This window comes from Cryptotermes secundus, unplaced genomic scaffold, assembly GCF_002891405.2.
Source record: "Cryptotermes secundus unplaced genomic scaffold, Csec_1.0 scaffold1003, whole genome shotgun sequence".
NCBI classification, from domain to species: Eukaryota; Metazoa; Arthropoda; class Insecta; order Blattodea; family Kalotermitidae; genus Cryptotermes; species Cryptotermes secundus.
The window spans coordinates 980306-1002622 of record NW_019733847.1 but is presented as its reverse complement, the minus strand read 5'-3'; the positions used below and the strand labels follow the sequence as shown (position 1 = coordinate 1002622).

At 38.0% G+C, this 22317-nt stretch overlaps 1 protein-coding gene across 6 annotated transcripts in view; it reads left to right on the top strand.

Moving 5' to 3' along the window:
- The window catches only part of LOC111868281 (testis-expressed protein 2), a 31346-nt gene extending 15947 nt beyond the window's left edge, over positions 1-15399 (top strand). For all 6 annotated transcript variants that reach the window (XM_023858791.2, XM_023858794.2, XM_023858792.2 and 3 more), the window contains 8 exons: positions 766-963; positions 2942-3201; positions 5124-5213; positions 8414-8491; positions 11558-11639; positions 12837-12970; positions 14422-14542; positions 15230-15399. In XM_023858791.2, coding sequence (XP_023714559.1) covers positions 766-963; positions 2942-3201; positions 5124-5213; positions 8414-8491; positions 11558-11639; positions 12837-12970; positions 14422-14542; positions 15230-15298 — 1032 coding nt within the window. In that variant the 3' untranslated portion in view covers positions 15299-15399. The remainder of the gene's footprint in view (positions 1-765; positions 964-2941; positions 3202-5123; positions 5214-8413; positions 8492-11557; positions 11640-12836; positions 12971-14421; positions 14543-15229) is intronic.
- Positions 15400-22317: the final 6918 nt, after the last annotated feature.

Here is a 22317-nt window from a genome sequence, read left to right as displayed (position 1 = left end):
TGGCTCAGGATAGGGACCAGTGGAGGGCTCTTGTGAACACGGTGATGAACCTTTGGGTTCCATAAAATGCTGGGAAATTCTTGAGTAGCTGCAGAATTGGCGGCTCCTGCAGAAGGGCTCAGCTCCATGAGTAAGTAAGTTGGGTGGGAGTTACTTGATGATGATGATGATGTCAGTATCTAGACTGTATAGTGTCAGATAGTGGAATGATTGATGAATGATTATATGGAAGGAGGTAGTCATTGTATAATTGAAGTACTTTGCTGACATTTGCCTGGAGGGACTGCACAAAACGATGAAGATCTTCACTCAGGATGACCAATGTCCTGGCCAGGATTCAAGTTGAGAACCTCCTGAGTACAGGAGTACAGTATTGCTATACCAGCCCACTCGTGTTTCTTATAGGGTTTGTGTTTTCAGATCTTTCCCGTTGTCTTGGTTTCACATTCTTTCCTTCTTTATTTTTAGTAATCCATAAAATCATTGTGTCCTCCACTTTTGATCTGCATACTGATCTCTTAGTCTACATCCATGTTTGTTTAGTCTATTTTCTTGTTTATTAACATTCATTCTCTGCCGATTTGGTTTCTTACAGCTTGTTCAGTTTACTTTGAATCTTGCTTAACTCTGACCAACCCCACTGTGACAGCACATGTTCTTATTGGTGCTGAATTGATATGTTAATATAATTTGTGATATTGTATTACAGTTTATTTGAAGATGTACTTTTTCTTAAATGAGTTTTTCTTGTTTATATATCTCAAGACACAGAAATCAGAAGCTGCTCGGAAAAAACACGAAAAACTGGAAGCGGACATAGAGACTGAGATAGACAAAGAAACCAGTGCTGATGTCATGTGGATCAATGCTATGATTGGTCGAGTCTTATTTGACATATTGAAGAATGAGTGTTTTGTTGAAAAGCTTCAGGAGAGATTACAAAAAAAACTTTCAACGATCAAGGTTTGTGAAATTTGAGGTTCTCACAGAAGTGGTTATGAAGAGTTCTATCTTCTCAGATGCTTCCATCTTCAGGGTCAAAGAATAAGCCAAGTAAGAAGCCAGCAGAAAAGCAGGTGGCACTGCTTGCTGCCTACTTTCACATTGGTTTCCTGCTAGGGTTATTGTACAAACCAGAAGGTAGAGGTGACACGTTCCTCTGAAACATAGGTTGATTTTCAACGGACTACACAGTGTTATATCACAGAAGATAGAACTCTTTGAGATTTTGTAAATTTTGTTGTTTTTCCATTTGTTGTATGCAGTAAATAATAATAATCAGGGCCTGGATTTTGATGACCTGAAAATATTTCAAAATGACCGAAATATCCAGAGAAATGACCTAAAATATGACCCAAAAATGTAATATGCAGGGCCCGGATTTTGATGACCTGAAAATATTAAAAAAAATTACCTATAAAATGACCAAAAAATCCAGAAAAATGACCTAAAGGAGAAAAGAAAGAACACTTCGCTTGCATGTTATTCACATTTCAGAAACATATGAAGAATACCCTTAAAAGTCCAAAAAATTACCCCCAAAATGAAAAAATGACAAAAAATTACCTATAAAATTTACATTTCTGTAACCAGCAGCTCATATGCAAGATTTATATATTTAAGAGCATCACATAGGATACAAGGAAAAAAAAAGATGACATGTCATCAAAATCCGGGCCCTGATAATAATAATTACAGTAACTTAAACAAGATAGGAAATATACATTTACTGATATTTTTAAGAACACAGGTAAACATCTACCAAAATAAATGTTGTCAAATCCCAGAAGACAATAATCTTCGTAGTTGCTGTTCTGAGAATCTAAATTTTAATGTAGAGAGTATCATAAAATAATCATGAACATTTGTTTTCTGTTATTTTATTTAATGCCATATTTGGATTTCAGTTGCTGATGTAAGAGTAAGGTCAGAACATTAAAAAGTATTTCCTCTGTAATGCTACATCTCTCAGCCTCGAACAGGATATGAAAACAAAGAGATGAGAATGGTTAGATTATGATTCATTCAAACTGACTACTTTTCCTTCCCATGTGGAGGTTGTTAAAATGTCACCACTGTAGCCCTGCTAATCGTAGAAGGCGATAAAAAGGGCATAACTGGGCCGCCCTTTCACTGCGGAGACATAAATACAGAGACCTGGTCCTTCAGGATGTAAAAAAATTACTGTTGTCAGACCCAAAGAAATGAAAAGCAGAAGAAAATTAGCAGAATCTTCAAAGGAAGGTTGTGCCTCAAATGTGGCTGTTTTGCCGATGATTGGTGATGATGATGACAATGAGGAATACTGTAAATACTTCATTTCTTACTTACTCACTCATGGAGCTGAGCCCTTCTGGAAGAACTGCCAATTGTGCAGCTACTCAAGAATTTCCCAGCATTTTATGTAACCCGAATATTCATACTGTGTTCACAAGAGCCCTCCACTGGTCCTTATCCTGAGCCAGATCAATCCAATCAATAACATCCCATCCTATCTCTGTAAGATCCATTTTAATATTGTCCAGCCTCCTACACTTGGTCTTCCCAGTGGTCTCTTTCCTTCTGGCTTTCCCACTTCCTTACTGTTTAAATTACTGTGTCATATGTATGTACTTTATATTGTAATAAACATGAGCACCTGATGTTATTGTGTTTTATTTTAATTTTTTGAAGTAGTCAGCAAAGTACATGTGTTGTATTGAACAATGGCGTCTTCAGGGATGTGGCACCATGTAGATCCACAATGCAGACTGCAGCCACCTGCTCACACTCGTTCCTTGCTCGCAGATTTTTCTACCCTGAAGATGGAGGCGATGCATTCCTCTAAAACATCAGTTCACACAAGCTCTACATGGCACCATGGCCCAGTAGACGGCATTCTTCATAGTCACCGCCGTGATAACCTCAGGTCTTAACGTGTTTTGTATTGTTTTCATTTCAGCTACCTTACTTTATAGAAGACTTGATTATAACGGAATTAGACTTGGGTCACAATGTGCCTTTAGCCCATCGTGCTTCTCATCCCAGACTGGATGAAAGAGGGCTCTGGGTGGACCTGGATGTGACATATGAAGGGACAGCATGTTTCACTTTAGAAACCAAACTAAACCTCATGAAAGTGAAGCAAATGGGAGGGGAAATTGCAGCAGCACAAGCAGCCTTAACAGCAGAGAAAGAAGAAGCTATACCTCTGGGTAAAAGGTCAGTCTGACAGTTACATCAGCTTACCTTATTTTAGCATCCCGTTGTATTGAGGTGTCATCCTTTTTGCTATAGTAATGGTGAAGGATACTATAGCAAAAAGGATGATCAGCTTACTGCTTGACACTCAGAATTTGCCAATTGGCTTCTTTTTTATCAATTTGTTTTTATTGTTAGTGGGGTGGGACTAAGTCCCTTGTACTGCGGCCACTTCTGGCCTATTGTACCAGCCCCAGATGATAGGTGAGGGGGACTGTGGAGCAATTGGTGGAATGAAGATTGGCAGGGGAAACAGAAGTACTCGGAGAAAACCTGCCCCAGCTCCACTTTGTCCACCACAAATCCCACTTGACCAGACCCGGGATCGAACCTGTGCCACCGCGGTGGGAAGCCAGCGACTAACCACTTGAGCTATGGCATGGCCTTTTTTATCAATTACTTTATGATGACCACAAGGAATATCTTCAAGAAAAATGATTATGCTGCTTTGCTGATGATTAATTCCATATCATGTCATCACTTTCTTTAACCCCCTCCAAATGGCAGGCTCTTTTATACATGGTAGTGAACCATTGGGTTCCGTTAAATGTCATAAATTTCTTGGCCAGTTATTTTTCAAGAAGGGGAATGCTGTGTGAGGTTAGTTGATTCTGCATACTGGTGGTTGCTCATGTAATTGCAAGTATAGATCACGTTCAGGACTTGTTCCTGTTGTACAGAGCATTGTTGTCTCCGCTTAAACTAACATGGGTGGTTAACATTCTGACTGTAAAATATTAAAAACCCTTAGTTTTGGTTCACACAAATTTAATTCACTTTATATGGAAGATAATGTGATACTTATTAGAGTACAGATAGGAAGTTATGACATAAAATTGTAATTTTTTATGTTGTGGTTTCCTTCAATGAATCTCAAAGTCAGTAGTTTTGTTGCTAACGCCATAGCAGAACATTTACATAAGATCAGTTCAAACTGTATTGAAAAGTTAATTGTAGGAATGGGGGTGAGACTGAGTCCCTTGGTTCTGTGGCATTGAATCTCTCATATCAACCCCTGTTAATTAAAATATTCCTTGCAGATGCTAATGGCGCAAATGAGATTCTAAGCAGACTTACACCCCCTGGTCTTTGATCACGGGTTCTTACTTTTTCTTTATTCAGAATTAATTCATGAGGGGTATGAACACAGCATTCTCCTTCAGGCACTGACTTTTGCCCTTGGTTGCATTATTAATAGGTGTGTCATAAGATGCTTTCTCACATGGCGCCTTTTCTAACCAATCAACAGTCAGCGTGAAAGTATGAGATCGGCTTTTTATGTTGTGACATGGAAGCTGAAAGGTCATAATAATGAAGCCAGAAGAAATTTTCTGCTGCTGGATAATGTATCAATAAACTCATGTCCGTTGCAACAAATGGGCGCACAAAAATGGGAGAAACGTGTCTAAATGGTGTTTTCTATGTGGTCCGTGCTGAGGCTGTATAGCAAGGGCTAGGACTGTGATGTCATATGAGTTGCAGTTGAGTTAGTTGTGAGATAGTAGCCAGCCGGCAATAACATGAGCACAAAAGCTGAAGAATCTCCATTGTAGGGAGCCGTTACCAAGCAATGACTGGTGGAGACCGTAACATACTGAGAAGACTTTATGTGTGATTCAATACAGTGATTTTTCAAATGTACAGATCTGTGAAAGTGTTGTAGTTACAAGTTAGAAGTGTTCAATAAATCCAGTTACCAATCCAAACCCTGTGTCTAGTCGCTAACACATGACAACATTTTCTCTTTTTTAACAAAATACACAAGGAAATTAATATAATTAACAGACTTTACACACGTTGTGATTAAAATGAAAGAAAACTTAGGTGAAGAGAGAATGTTACTGCCTTGTTGTGCAAGTACCATGTTCTAATGTTTGTTGCAGTAAATCACCTATGTATGACAGTGACCTGGATGACAGTGCAGAATCCTCTGATGATGAAGAGGATGATGGCAAAAGCACCTCAGGAGATGAGTGAGTAGTCATGTTATTGACTGATTCCCAGCATGTGTTCCATAGTTCTATCTATCTATGGCTCTACAGCCCTTTGTTAAACCTTGGCCACTTTTACACAGTCAGTAGGACTCCTTGGACAGGGGATCAACCCATCGCACATGGAGGACAACACAAACTCAGAATAAACGCGCACAGACATCCATGCCCTGAGTGAGATTCAAACCCATGATCCCAGTGTTTGTGCGGGCGAAGACAGTTCATGCCTTAGACCACACAGCCACTGTGATCAGCTAGTCCATAGTTCATATACCAGTTTTCTTTTGGAAATAGTTTAGTTAAAGTAGAATAGCATTTGACAGATTATTTACTCGCTCCTATGAATGAATTTCGCAATTTACAGGTGCAATGTCAAAACTACCACAGAGGAGTTTTCTTGTTTTTAAATATGCTTTGTCAGGGTCTGCAGTTTTAGGTTCTAGAAGTGCTTTGAGCACGTGGTTATTTCTGCTGTCACTAGATGGGACAATTATGTACCTTTTGCAGTTTCTTGACCTTATAGGTCACTTGCTATACATGTGTTTATGTGGAGTACTGTCAACTGTTAATGTGGTCCAAGAAGAGTGGTAAGTTGGCAGCAACAAAGGTTCAGAGGGGAAGTGTTAATCCTTTGCAGTTTAATATAACATCAGGATCACATGGCATCCAGTGTAATGTAACATACTGTAAACTAAGTTAATCAAAGTCATCAGAAGTGTAACTGTTAATATATCACAACAAATATGGATTTAAAATAAAGGGGGAATATTCCTGGGGGCTAAAGGGCGGCCAGCACGTAAGGCTGACAACCTCACCATCATCTTTGAACCGATTGTCTAGAAAATGTGGGAGCCTCAACATCTCACATCCCTACAGACCTCCACAGCATGTTACAGGGATAGCTTTACTTCCCAACCCCACCGTCAGCCTGTGGGTCAGCTTCACTGTAAATGTTTGTGTGATTTGTACTGTAGGATACCGAACATTTTATTTTCATATATCTTTGTTCATATTTGGTTTCAACATAGTCTTTAACTTACTGTAGTTTGTGAAAAGTGTATTTCTAGCCATGGCAGTACCCCACCCTATAACATGTTTTAGTCACTGGGAAACATATTTCTCGATTCAGCTTTTACCCCTTGGTTCAAGAGAGACATATATCCCACCTCAAAGCGATACACAAATCCACTTTAAAAAAGTAAAAAGTAAAGTTGTCCTTGTGCGTAACTAATTAAGCACTACACTACACTACATAAAGGCTTATGGGGAGATGGATGTATAGAGCCACATTTTCTTGACCTCGGCACGAGCTGGAGATGAGTGGTAAGCTTCACACCCCAGCCGCTTTACCCCCTGATAAAGAGCCCCCAGTACCCATTGGGTAGGAGGTTGATTGGACCCCAGACCCAGTCTGGATGACATGAAGAAGAGAAAATTCTTGATACTACTGGAACTCAAACTCGGACCCCTCAGTCATCCAGCCAGTAGGCAGTCACTATACCAACTGCGCTCTCCCAGCTCCTTAATCCACTTAAAAATTTAAGTTTTTTTAACGTGTTACAGAAGACCAAAAAATGTTACTGCCTGTCACGTGTAATAAATATGGGAGAGCAATCTGTTGTGTATCCCATTTCATTTAAATTGGTCACTGGATTCAGGTATTAGAAATATAATTATGAAATAGCTGTAAGCTATTATGTCAAACCCTAACATTAAGATTTAGTAAAATCAGATAGGCACCTCATATTAGAAGGGCATTATTAAGTGGTCTGTCAGCATACATGTTGAATTCTCAAATCAGAAATGTAATTTGCTCTGAACAAGTAGTGACTGAAGTGAAAATGCACCGGCTGCTGAAATGAACTGAGTGGAGATGACAGCATATGATATCGGGTACTTTACAGGTTTTGTATCACTTAAGGAGACTTTTTATAAGATCAAGTTTTGCATTATGATGGAAAATCAGTAATATGAACACTAAATATCTTTTGTTCTCCAGTCATAATTTCAGCTTGACAGAAAGAAATTGAGTTCCCTTGGTCCATACGTATTTGTTATCAGTTCTATGAAATATGATTTTGAATTTCTTCAACAGAATTAGAATTTCAAATATCACAGAATCTAATCAGATTAATGTGATGCCGTATAGTCTGGTAGAAATTTATGAACGTTTCAGAGGAACACGCTGCAAGTTGTTTGCTTGGCTTGCTCTTTGACCCTGAAGATGGAAGTAGTGCATGGTGTCACATTCCAGAATATAGCGCACTTCATCGTGAGAGAGTAAAAACCTCAGATGTCACACAGATCAAATAATTGTATATAATTAGACACAGTTTTGTGTGATGCAATACTTGAGTAACCATCGAATGTAATTATAATTAAAATGTTTCATGAACTCAAAGAATACTAGTTTCTAGTATATGAGATCAGGTAATCTGGTATGGTAGAAGTTTACCACCATGTCAGGAATGTTGTACCTCCATCTTCAGGGTTGAAGAGTGAAGCAGTTAGCAGCCTATGGTTCTTCCTTGATGGTTATATACTCGTCTTACCCTTCAGCCCTGAATATTGAGGCAGTTCATTATTCTGAAATGTTGGTAAACCTTTACCAGACTACACAGCAGCACACCCCAACAGATAGTCTTCTCCACAGACCCTGCTGCATGATATCTTAGGTACTGGCACAAGAAAAAGTTGGAAGTTGAAGCAGAAACAGATACAGAATCAGTATACATCCTCACTGCCTCTGATAAATGAAACTTGATCTGAGAAGTGTAATTACAGTTAAGAAAAGAAATGCATCCATCCGAAGTCAGTTCTTGTAATGCGCTCTTAGGCGGCCCACACACGTATGAGCGTGACGACCCACACACGGACGAGTTTGGCTCATTGGAACCCAAGCTGAGTTGGACTCGTGAGCCAGACTCATACGTGTATGGGCCCCCTTACTAGGTAAGCAGTATATGTCAAGCACCCAAACAGAACATCGCTACAAGTGGGCGTAGCTGTACAGTGTGTCCGCTTTTGAGCTTCAGTTCATTTCAGCTTGTGAGGTGCTGTGTTTTCAAAATAACCAGTTTTGAAAAGTTTGCTGGCTGTGTATTTTTGTGTGGTGGTGGTTCGGTATAAAATTAACAGTCTGGATACCGTCTCATACATCACCACGTCTGTACCAAATCTAGCCATTTGTCATCCAGCAACAAAGAGAGCCAACATGGCAACCTGTTCCGGACGATACCAGTGGACTTGAAAAGATTAATGTAAGTTAATTAGTTTGGGAATTAGAAAGAAACACAGTTTTTAGCAACTTGTTTACATTTAAAAATTATGGAAATTGTGAACTTTTATTTGTATTTATGCAGTTGCTTTAATTCTCTATATTTTCTTCCCCCTTCGTTACATTTGTATGTCTGTCAGTCCTATTGTAGGTCATTGGTATGATTATGATCAGTATTCTTGGAGATTATTAAAATTTTCATAGCATATTCAGGCAGAACATGAGCATTAATACTTCTAATTCTTCAGTCAAAATAGTCATGGAATTCTTTATTTTCCTGCTTAGTAAATCTGCAGCACATATGAATATTTAGTAAATTCCTTTATGTTGTTTATGAAATTCTGTCCCTGCTCTAATATTCTTTATCTCTCAATAGTATACAGGATGTAACTTAATCCTCCAGGGCTGCGCCATAGCTCAAGCGGTTAGTCGCTGGCTTCCCACCAAGGCGGCCCAGGTTCGATCCCGGGTCTGGTCAAGTGGGATTTGTGGCGGACAAAGTGGCGCTGGGGCAGGTTTTCTCCAAGTACTTCGGTTTCCCCTGCCAATCTTCATTCCACCAATTGCTCCACAATCACCGTCACCTATCATCTGGGGCTGGTACAATAGGCCAGAAGTGGCCGCAGTACAAGGGACTTAGTCCCACCCCACTAGCAATAAAAAAAACTTAATCTTTTGACTGCTAAGTGTTCTAAGCTAACTAACTCTTCAAATACTGTCACATACTGACAGTGTATGTTGAGATTATCACTGACCATACAGACCTCACCAAATAAATTTAAAAAATTTGTATATGTTATGGACTGGGGTATCCTTAGTGAAGTAATTTTCTGTATTATGTGCCAGCCTGGAATATCCTGCACACAACAGTCATAAAATAAAAATGTGCTAATAGTAAATTCTACAGTTTTATTCAAAATGAAGTCAACACTTTCAGATATTAACAATAAAATACTGATTTGTTTTCACAATGATACCACATATATCAATAGGTAGCTAGTGTGTCTGTGCTTCTTTCTGCTACCAGCCGAAAATGTAATTGCTAGTCACATATCTTATCAAAATGGCATCTACACAGGAGAAAGCATTTTGTGTCATAAAGACCGATTCTGTTACAAGTATGCAGCGGGAGTTTCTTTGAACATTACTGTAAGGATCCACCACGGTAAAAGGTAATTTACATATGATATAAACTGTTTTAAACCAAAAGGACCGAGCCTCTGCAAGGGAAATTACAAACACAAGCAATACAATTTCTGCTGTGAACTTCAAATGAATTTCAAAGATGATATGGCAGCATGAAATAATATTTTGAATGATGAAGCCACTTTACACTTAAGTGGCAAGGTCAGCCACCACATCATTCATTTCTGGGGTCAGAAATGTCATCCAGCATGAACAGGACTCCACAACAGTCTGCATCTTTTGCGCTATTTCACTATGAAAGTCTCTTTTCCCCTTCCTCAATAACATGTTAACAGGAAACCTTTATTTTGATATGGTGATTAACTTGGAGGACTGCAGCTTTACATCAGCACCTGAACGGCACTCTGTCACAATGATGGATGGAACATTAAATTGATGTTACATCAGCATGTAATGATGGGGACAGTGACAGATGCGAACTTCACGTTAACATCTGATTGACCAAGGACACTTCATTTTATACTGTTGCTCTTTAAGCTTCAGGTTATATTATATATAGTTTCTTTTCTATAATTTTTCTTGGGTGTTTACTTCATATTGAATTACCTTTTATTTCTACATGCCACATCAGTGAAAATATTTCATATGAACATGGATATGCAAATTAACAGCACTTGTTTTCTTTCTGAAATTTATGATGTGACATTGTTGGTTACCCTCTGTATCAAGAACACAGATTTTGTGACAGATGCTCAGAATGTCCACTTTGAACTTTGACATGACACTGTGCATATCTTGGCGTTTACTGCGGAACACGATCAGATGTCCATTGAGCGTTATATCGTCTGAAAGCTAGTTGTGAAGGAAAGGTACAGAAGAATGCTGCACTGGAACATGACACCATGCAGTTTGGTAGAAGTTTGTTGATGTTTTGAAGGAATGTATTGCCTACATCATCTCCGGGGTAGGAAAGTAAGCTGAGGATGGAAAAAGTTGTACTGCTGTACAGAGAAGGGGGCCTGGGATGTGGTCTTGAGTGAATGAGTAGGAATATTCGGTTCAGTTATTCAGTATAGAGTGGGTGGGTTTCCCCATGCACCACGACTAATAGTCTGTTGTACGTCCCCCTTTAATTTCTACTGTCGCCATACCCTACCAATACTGGTGCCCGCTATCTACCCTTTCTGCCAGCGAGGTCGGCCCTCTACTGGCAGTGGTACCCAATACCTCTCACCTTTCTGCCAGCTTGGTCTGTCCTCTACTGGCATTGGTACCCAATAACTTCCCCATCTACCGGAGGCATTGGCAACTACTTGAGCAGGAAACTTTTTTGCCTTATTTTTCTCATAGGTCTCCTAGAAACATGAGGATCTTTTACGTGCCGTAAATCTACAGCACGGGACCCACGGCTTAAAGTCCCTCCCGGAGGACTTGTTCCCTGAATTTTTCCACCCTTAAAAATTCCACGACCTCTGCCGGGTTTGAACCCGCGTAACTTGACTCATGAGGTGGGAACGTTACCCCTAGACTACGGAGGCCGCTAACGAGTAGGAGTAAGGAGAAAGTGAAAGAATCTGAGGCCCTTCATATGTTTCCCTGCATCCATACAAATTTTTCTCCACTTGGCTTAGTCTTCTGCCATGAAGATGAGTGCAATATGTTCTTCAAAAATGCTGGTGAACTTCTGCCAGATTACATTGTGCCACATCTGCAATATTCTTCCAAACCCATGTCCATATGAAATTATTTAATTATTTTAGTGTGTAGAACACACCATTACATTTGTGCTAGATCTGTGTATTGTATTTGAAGAGAACCTTTGTAATTTTTTTGCACATGTAGAGTCAATATGGGAATTACAAGATCAGTATTTATGTAACAGAACTAAAATATTTGTTTCTAGAAAAACTCCTCCAACTGCCTCCACTGGAAAGAAGTTAATGAACGTGATGAATAAGATTGCTGCATCAAAATATTTTCAGCAGGTAAGTTAAGGCTTTGACATATACTTTCTTCATGTGTATCATTTAGTATACAACATATCAAGAAATGCTTTCTTAAAGAAATCTTGTGTTATAAACCAGTTTTTATTTACTTGCTCATGGAGCTGAGTCCTTCTTGAGAATCCACCACTTCTGCAGCTACTCCCAGCATTTTATCCAAGCCAAAGGTTCACTACTGTGTTCACAAGAGCCCTCCACTGGTCCCTATCCTGAACCAGCTCAATCCAATCCTATCTCTCTAAGATCCTTTTTAATATCGTCCACCCACCTACACCTTGGTCTTCCCAGTGGTCTCTTTCCATATGGTTTTCCCACAAATATCCTATATGCATTCCTCTTCGCCCCCGTTTGTGCTACATGACCTGCCCACCTCATCCTCCTTGAACTGTGGTGGAAACTTTAGTGAATGATAATGATTACATTTCGTGTTAAGTAGGTGTTATATCGAAACAAGTAAGGGCCAAAATTTGCTTCACAGTTCTTATTTCCCCTCCAAGCAATATCTTTGAAATTGTAAGCTGGATTTGAGGTTCTTGTGGCAGTGACCTTTCAGAATGTAATGTTGTGTATTCTGATAGAAGTCCACTGACTTTTAAGACGAATGTGCTGCCTCCAAGCTTCCTGCATACTTCTTGCCGGCTATCTGCTTGGTTTATTGTTAGGCTCTGAAGATGGAAACAGTATGTTCCTCTGAAATATCGTTGAACTTCTATTAGGCTACATGTCATTATATCTGAGAAAGCAGTACTCCTCATCCATTGAGAAACATGAGAAGTGAAACATGCAGGTGGGTGAACATGCATGGCCTCCATGTTTAGAGTTTATGTTATGCACGACACAAGTTAGTTGAGAGTTAGTTCCAGCATTGAGCTAGTAGTGAGTTGTGAGATGGTAGCCAGCCAGCAGTGACATAAGCATGAGAGCAGAAGAATCTCCATTGTTGGGAACCGTAACCAAGCAATGACTAGTGAAGATTATAACGGACTGAGACTTAGCATGTGCCATAGTAATTTTTTAAGTGTGTAGATTAGTGACAGTGTTACAGTTACCTGTTGTTACAGTTTATAAGTGTTCAGTAAATCTGGTTATCAATACATACCCCATGTCTAGTCACTAACAGGTGACAACATTGTAGTTCTGCGAATGTAAAGATGTTTCTAATATGGTATTGTGTTACAGGCAACTGAATACAAGTACATAAAGAGAGCCATTGAAGGAGTTTCAAATACCAGGCTTATACTTAGTGTTGAGGTGAATGGTTTGGTTGGAACGCTGGTTCTGAACATCCCACCTCCTCCATCAGATAGACTGTGGTACGTACACAGAATATATCGTGAAACAGTACCAAGTGCTGCACGCAAGTTAGTTCGGATACAATATCATTCCTGCATAAGCCAGTTATACTTACTTTTTTCACTATTCCTCCATGAAATAGTGAAATAATATCTTAATATCTTCAGAACCAGGTATTTTGAGTACCAGCTTTTTCTCAACACCAGTACTATTAAAAATATAATCCATTTCAAAGTAACCATTCACCATATATGGTATTCTTAATGTATCGGTCAACACAACAGTTCAGTAATAAGTAAATCACTACTGCTGTATTAGTATTTGTTAAATGTATGGAAGTATTGCTATGCGTTTCTACCCTGTTAGGTCATCATCAGGCAATCATATAAGTATGTGTCTCATTACTGGATTATTTACCTATATGGATCCAGATAGGTGATTTATAAATTTGTTCCAGTTTGCATTATAATTTTAACTGTTAAATTTAAATTTTAAACTTCACTTAAAAATAAAATAAAATTCCAAATAGCTTAAAACACAAAATTTATAATTCTTCTGATTATGTTTCTGGAATAAAGATGTACATCGTACAGCATAGGGCTTTCTGAGGCCGTGTCATAGCTCAAGCGGTTAGTCACTGGCTTCCTGATCCCGGGTCTGGTCAAGTGGGATTTGTGGTGAACATAGTGGTGCTGGGGGCGGGTTTTCTCCGAGTACTTCGGTTTCCCCTGCCAATCTTCATTCCACCAATTGCTCCACAATCACCCTCACCTATCATCTGGGTCTGGTACAATAGGCCAGAAGTGGCCACAGTACAAGGGACTTAGTCCCACCCCACTAGCAATGAAAAGGAAAATAGTCACTGGCTTCCCACCATGGCAGGGTGGGTTTTTCTCCGAGTACTTCGGTTTCCCCTGCCAATCTTCATTTCACCAAATTCTCCATCATCAAAATCACCCTGGGCAGGCTACAATAAGCCAATCAGTGGCTGCCATGCCAAGTGGACCCAGTTGGACTGCACCCCCCACTAAGCGAATTTTTAGGGCTTTCTTAGGAATCGGCGTTATTAATTCCTAGTATATCAGAAAGCAAATTATTGACATTATTTTGTTTAAAATTTCAAATTACCATTAAAATTTAAAATTGAAGTTCTTTTGTTACTTTTGTCATTGCATAAAATTTGAGGTTCTCACAATGATGACTATAAATGTAGTCTGATAGATATTTACTGCTGTTTTGGAGGAGTGTGCTGCCTCTGTCTTCAGGGTAGAAGAGTAAGCTGAGTGTGGAAAAAGTGACATGAAGACAGAGAGTGTTGGGACCCACGAGTATGACCAGGACAAGCTAGTAGGAGTAAGGAATGTTGTGAAAAAGTCATTTGAGAACTGAAACAAATTAGTTACAATTTTTAAAAAGTCTTTTGCTGCAAAATCTGAACCATGGTAACCTCTAACACGTCATTTATTTCCAGGTATGGATTTCGTGGAAATCCACGTCTCTGGTTGCAGGCTCGACCCAAGTTCGGTGAGCGCCAAGTAAATATAAGCCAAGTGACATCTTGGATTGAGAAACAACTCTGTCAAGAATTTCAGGTAACATAGTTAGTAAATTATTATGTTGGATTTAGGGTTCTCACAGCTGTGGTCATGAAGATTACTTTCTTCTGGAGTGTGACACTGTAGAGTGTGGTAGATAGGTACCGTTTCAGAGGAACATTACCAAACTGCATGGAATCGTGTCATGGAAGATGGTAATCTTCGAGAAATTATCAGTTAATTGTGTGTGTTTCAAGCGTGCTTTAGGTTCATGTGACCATGCCAGAATTTGAGGAACTTCTAGTTTTTTTATTGCTAGTTTGGTGGGACTAAGTCCCTTGTACTGCGGCCACTTCTGGCCTATTGTACCAGCCCCCGATGATAGGTGAGGGTGATTGTGGAGCAATTGGTGGAATGAAGATTGGAAGGGGAAACCGAAGTACTCGGAGAAAACCCGCCCCAGTGCCACTATGTCCACTACAAATCCCACTTGACCAGACCCGGGATCAAACCTGGGCTGCCGCGGTGGGAAGCGAGCGATTAACCGCTTGAGCTATGGCGCGGCCCTCTTTTGTGTTATGTTAGCATTTGTGTGTCAGAATATTGTTGCAAAGCTGTTCAAATTATTTGGATTTTATTTCAGGTGGTAGTTTGTAAAACTTGAAGCGTGACATTGTATATGTGTATGTGCAATGTTTAACTTGTAATTAAATTACCACTTTCTTTTTCTTCTTTTTTTCATAGAAAAAGTTTGTACTTCCAAATATGGATGATATTGTGATCCCCCCAATGACATCGCAGCTGCCTGACTGATGGCAGAAGAAAGGTTATGAGGTTCCTCCGCTTTGTTTCTTCTGCACGAATCATTGCCTCCTTATGCTGCCAGCCAGATGAGTGACCAATGAAATAAATTAGTACAGTATTCTTGAAAGTCCTTGAAATTCAGTTTTGTTAACTCATTTTTCTCTAAAGACTTGTATGTCTATCTGTAACAGCAACAAAATACAGCAATTAATTTTTCCTCATTTTTGATAATTCCTGTACTAAGGAATCGAAATTTGTTTTGTTGTTTTAATGTTTTATGTGAATATTTTCTGTTGAAGTTAGTTGTGCACATGAGTGTGTAATTTTCTTTTGTGTGTGTAACTTCCGTGTTTCTATATATAGAAGAAATCTTTTCAAAACCTTTGTTTTCATCTTTAGAATAAGTTTTCTTGTAGATGTAAGAGAAAGGATGTATACCAGAAGTAACTCACGTGGTTTCATGGATTTCTAAATTAATTCCCTTGCCTGTTACGGGCAATATTTGTGCAGTTTCTTATAAGAAACTACTGCAGAAAGATTCAAATTATATTAGATTTGATACCAAAACAATAAGTTATATGAAACTATGAGTGGACATACACATATTTTAATGTATTGTTTTTGTGTAATATGAGTTTCTGAACATGTTTTGAAGTTCCTGTTGGCTGTTGAGTAGGTTTCTTTTTGTTTCTTGCAAATATTTTCGTAGGAACATGTTGACTGATGTAAGTTACTTAACATCATGGCTAAGATGTATGGCTGTGGTATTAATATTTGCAATGATGTTATGTTAGAGCTTGAAATGTATTATATATGTGGGCTAATAACCTCAATCACTACATGAAGATTCCTTGGTGAAGCATATTGAACTTCTCAAGCCCACAGAATTGTGCAAGTTTAATGCTATTGGTATATTAAATTCTGTGTTAGCTGGTGTATAAGGCTTCACTTATATCTGTGGTCTCTTGTACTGAGCCACAGAATTCCTGGTGCAGATAACTGTTCAGTGTTTATTTAAGATCGTTTTAAATGTTCAATTTTCAGTACTGAACACAAGATCAAAATGTGTTCTTTTGGAACTTTGTCAGGTCATGTTTACTTGGTGGATCCCTTGTGACTTTCAGCGGCATTCATTAAACCCCCATTGAATCAGTTCTTAATCTTCGAAAGCAAATGCCCCAGTGTTGCACTTCTTTTCAATTTATAACTTATTTTTGAGCCGCTATCTGTGTAACTTCCCGATCTAAGTAAAGGAAATAACAGTGCTTGTAAGACTCATTGTGACATAGGACTGACTCTGCTGGCTTTACAATGACTGATAGTAAGTTCAGGAGGCAGTAAGCATGAATGATTGAGTACCTTATAGTTTTGCATTTGTTTCCAAGATCCTAAATGTAGAAAAATCACCTGGAGTGGTGATTCTCAGCCTTCCTGTTATTATCTCTTGTGCTCTTGGTTTTTATCTGTAATTCATGGCACAGTCATGAAAGAGAAATATTATAATGTGTACAGATTTATAATTAGATCACATGATGCCTATATAAAGCAATGAAAATGTTGGTCTTACAAGGTTCGCTTCTTACAAAAGAAAAACATTTAAATATTAGGTGTATATCAGACAGTATCCTCTTTGTATTTTCCTTCAGAAGAGCAAACATTTGTACAAAGTGTCTTTTCTATATTAATCTGTGGACTTTTGATACGCTGCATGCATCATGTTAAGGATGAGAATCGCTAAACTAGGAGGATGTTTGATAGGTGTTATCGCGCTTGAATATCTGTATCCTTCATCCCTTTTTATAAGTGCCACTGCATCCTGTTGGTTAGTAACTGATACTGTGTATTGATTTTAATTCAATTGAAACGCTTATCTCAGTCTTACCATAAGCTGTTATCGTGTATCTGTGTTCACGCTTGCCTTACCTTCTCTGGTGTATCTTCACTCAACACAATTTTTTGTCTTTCCGACATTAATTTATTTGAAATTTTTATTTTGGTTGCTCAGTTCTGGGAGCCAGAATAGCACAGTCGGTATAGCGACTAGCTACAGGCTGGATGGCCTAGGAGTCGAAGGTTGGGCCCTGATAGGGGCAAGATATTTCTCCTCTCAATGTCATCCAGATCTGTTCTGGAGCCCACCCAGCCTCCTGTACATTAGGCACCTGGGCCTTTTCCCCAGGGGTAATGCGACCAGGGTCTGAAGCTGACCACTCACCTTCAACTGATGCTGAGGCCAAAAATACATGGATCTATACATCCACTCCTCATATATCATCATGGCATAGTGCTTAATTAAACACAGGGAGAACTTTACCTTTTTACCTCAGAGAATTTTATTGTTATCCTTACATAAGAATACTCTCTTCAACTAAATCGAAAAACAGTTAAATAAATATAACCTCAAATCATTAAGTATGTGCAAGTGACTGTATCCATAATTCTGTTCACTTGTTTGCAGTCTGATTTCTTTTTATAATATTATATCATGTATTTGCCACCAGTTTTACTTGTTTATTAAGTTACAACCACAGGATTTTACATTTCGGTTTCTACAGAGTAAATGCCACCCTTGATTATAGTACTGAATCAGAATGCATAACTGAGGTGCTCTAAAACCATGAGTACATTTGGTAAGAGTTTATATACTAAATGGTGGAAAATTGGGACAGTCTCACAGGATAGAGATAAAGAAAGCAGTCTTCTGGAATTTGGCACCGTGTATATGTGGTGTTAACCGACGTTTCGGAGGAACGTATCGCCTACATCTTCAGGGTAGAAGAAAAAATATAAGAAATCTGCAAGCGAAGAGACCATGAGAACCGGTAACCTCGGTTAACACCACATATACACGGTGCCAAATCCCAGAAGACTGCTTTCTTCATAGTCACCGCCGTGAAAGCCTCAAATCTTACATAGGATAGAGATATTCAAACATGTATTTCTCTTCCCATAGAAATGTTTGAAACGTGATATATGTACCCTCTCAAATTAACTTAATGTTAATATGTTCAGAGGAAGTAGTTATAAGTATGTTGTAGCGTGCCAAATAAATATACATCTAGGATGAGGCTTAAGAATTTAAGCATTCATATGATTATTACAAGGCTTCGCAGATGTAATGTTGCTCTCAAATTTTTAGAATAAACACTACCTTCCAAACCACAATTATGTGAGCTTTCTGTGTTTTGAAGGCTTCAGGCAAGTTTATTTGTGATCCATGATGTCTTTCAAAGAAAAGAAAATGTTCTTGTTCGCTAGTCAGTTTGTTAAGGAACATTGTTTGGTTAGAGTGTAGCTACTGTAACTGATGTTATATAATGTGAAATTTATGGAATAGATGAAACTAAACTCAAGTAATCAGGTATGTAAATATGTTGTGTCTATAGGAGGATTCGTTCACTGTACTGTGTCTGCTAACTACTTCTGTTTTTCTTTCTTTAAAGAATTTGTCCTAGTCTGATATGAATCATATGTGTTAGTAACCTCAGAGTCTTAATTATATGAAAGGTCCTGTGAAATTTCAACACCTTGAGATAATTAAATTCTTAGATAAATTCTTATTTCTACTTTTATATGGAATTCCTTTTTTAAATTCTTTTGTTTCATTAGGTCATAATGAAAATCCATTGTGTATGTCGAACCTTGTTTTGTTAAAATGAGGTTCAAAAGTTTTATAGATTGTTACCAGAAAGGAGACCGTTTATTGCATTCATATGGATGGTGAGTATTAGAATAAGTGAGATTAAACATGCCATGAAATGTACATAAAAGTAAAAGATGTTGAGATGAAGGGGGAAAACAGGCAGTACTGTTTCATTGTACGCCAACAGCTTACTTAAACACTGCACACCTGTAAATTTTAACCTGGCTGATATGGCATAGACCTACCAGGCTCAATAATTATGCATTTTTAAGGATGTCATAAGTGATATGAAGTTATTATGTCTGCACTTGCATGCATTTTGCCTATGTCACTTCAGGTTTCCTGCAAACAGTTCTAGGACAGTGTGCCATTCTATTTCTTAGCCGTATATAGCATTGTTTTCCCAAAACAAGTACTTAATAAACATTTGATTCCTATATTCCTGAAATAAGAAAAATAATATACTGTACTGCATAAGACAATCAGTTTAGCTAATGGCAAGGATAATTTGATGTGTTTTATAACAGATATCAGACATTTTCATTGATTGTTATAGGGAAACTTTTTGAATTGATTTCACCCACTATGATTTTTCTTGAAACAACTCTCACATAAATCGAGGAGTACCTTTATTATATACTAGTAATGTTAAAATCAAATTTTAAGTTACATAGTTCAGCAGTTACGGTTTGGGGTATATATATATATGTAGTTATTCAGGATCAGAATAAGTAAAGTAAAGCTATCCCTGTACCAGGCCGTGAAGGCCCATAGGGTTGTGAGGCGTTGAGGGTCCCATATGTAGACAATCGGCTCAAAGATGGCGGTAAGGTTGTCAGTCTTATGCACCGGCGATGCTTTACTCCCCAGGAAAATTATTTAATTAATTCCTGGTACTCATTTCTGTTAGAGGCTCAGTAAACACCAGGGCCTAGTGCGGCTGGAAGGATTAGGTCAACTGAAAAAATTCCAGTGACCTCATCGGGACTTGAACCCACAACCTTCCGGCTTGTAGCATAGCCCCTCAACCACTATGCTACCGATCTCAGGATCAGAATATTTATACGTATATAACGTGTACACCATACACGTAAATATAACATTTAGAATAGGTGCATATAAATAAATACTATTTTTATTTTGTTATAGTATATATATAGAATTACATATGTTTACATGGTAAAACCAAAAATCAGTTTATTAATTTAGTGTTGAAATTTCTCAGTTACCTCTGTGATGGTTATTTTCTATGTTTGTAATAATGTTACAACTGGAACACAGCAAACTAAATATTAAGGTGTGATCAGGTATGCAAAAATCTTTATATCAGAAAATTTTAATTTACATACTACTCTTAATACACATAATTTTTTTTTTTTAATTCTGTTCTTGTGAATTTATTATGTTTTTAATTCATCTGAACATATTTCATATAGAGTGTAGCTCAAAGTTTTGCTTGGGTCTCGCATCGAAGAACATCAATGTGAAAAACGTCTCTGTAAAAAGGATGCATACATTGTCTATCTGTTTATTATATTGACAGTGTGACCTGAAGTTCCAAGGCTATTGCTAATACAGTGAGTTGAATATTACTGTTTCATTTCTTCTTGAATACAGAGACCCAGGTAATTAATACAACCTCAGTCATTAGGCATTCTTTACAGAGTAAAAACGAAAGAATGCTTTGCTTGAAGGTGTTGTCTGCCCATCTGTGACCTAGGATCAGGGCCTGATTCTGATTTTCAGCCATACTGATCCATAATAAAGCATGGTTTACACAAGGCCATAAACGGGCTTTTCCATGATCCCCATAAACCTTTCCATAAATTTTGTTTAAATCTGATGTGGGAGTCTTCCATTGAAAATTGCTGGACTTTCTAATTTTTGGTTATATTGATGCAAAATAACGTTAGGTTTATGTAAGGTTATAAGTAAGCTTTTCCATGTGTCTCATAAACTGTTTCAGTTTCTGTTGAAATGTTACATGGGAGACTTCATAATGATACAGGAAGAAACACAAATGCTCTCAAGTATTAGACAGAAGGTTAAACCAAATAATGTACTATGGGAGCATTGGATTGCCATAAGCAAGGGTGGAAATGGCGTTTCAGAACCAGGTAGATGCCCCAGATCATTAGAAAAGCCCAGATGGGAATGGACCCACACACATTAAAAGAAAAAATGTAGGGTTGTGAATTTGTTCCTACATGTACCATTGTTCAGAACAGTAGTTATGACATTTTAAGTCACCGAAAATAGCTTCCTGAAAATGAAGTGCTCTGGAAATAAGTAGACAGTTTCTGCTCAAGTCTAACCTCATTTCCAGCCCTGTAATAAGGCATGATAATTGAGGTTGTATTAATCATGGTTTCAGATGAAGTTAACACTTTGTAATGTGTCTTCAGACAGAACTTTCTCTGAAATGTTCATGTGCTGGAAGGGTAGGTTTCAATGCAGGAAAAAGGCAAATTTCACTGCCATTACTCCTGATTAGCCTAAATTTTATAAGTAGTTGAAATACAACTGATTAAGTTGCAGTCTTCATCATTTTCAGTTCCTGCTGTTAAGAACTACATACATGTTTCTGTATTATGATTTAGCAATGCTGTGGGCATGTGATGAAAAATAATCATTTTAAGATAACTCAGGTAAATGCTCAATTACATATTTGTAAAATGTTTACTGAATTAAAATTCCCCTTAATAATGTGATGTGGAAAAATGTTCGTTTTCTTTAACCTTCATTTTAGTGGATACACGACAAAAATGTAATATGTATTCATTGGTCTCTTCACCTGTCATGCTGTAACAATGTCTAACAGTAGTTCTGTGTATATAACTAGGAGAAAAACTCATAATTTTCCACATGCTGAGTTTGTAATCATGGTCTTTGCACAGTCTTATATTAATTTAGTACAGATGCCATGGTTGAATATGTTGAAATTCAGACTCAGATGTTCTATTCACCACCTTAATAGTATTTCTGTATAAATCTTCTGAATTTTTAGTAGCTAAGTAAGCTAAATTGTCCCTGGTCCTCATTAAGCACCAAATTAAGATTCAATCTTTTTGTGTCCTTGTGCTTAAGCTTCCATTCCTGCAGGACAGTTTAATCTTAAATCTTTAAGAATAAAATGCCTCTTCTTACTTTGTATTTCTAATGGTATTACAAAATACATACACATACAGGCTTCAAATCAACTCCAGAACGTTTTAATACTGTTGACTCTATGGAAGCATTCAGTAACATATGTCTGGGTTATTGTTCTGATATTACAGTCAGACTCACTGTTCTGTATATTAAGTTATTGAGTATAAATTACTAAGGTTTCAGCTAGTATTTTAAGATAGCTCAATGTTCTGGCTATTGGGATCTAAAATTTTTT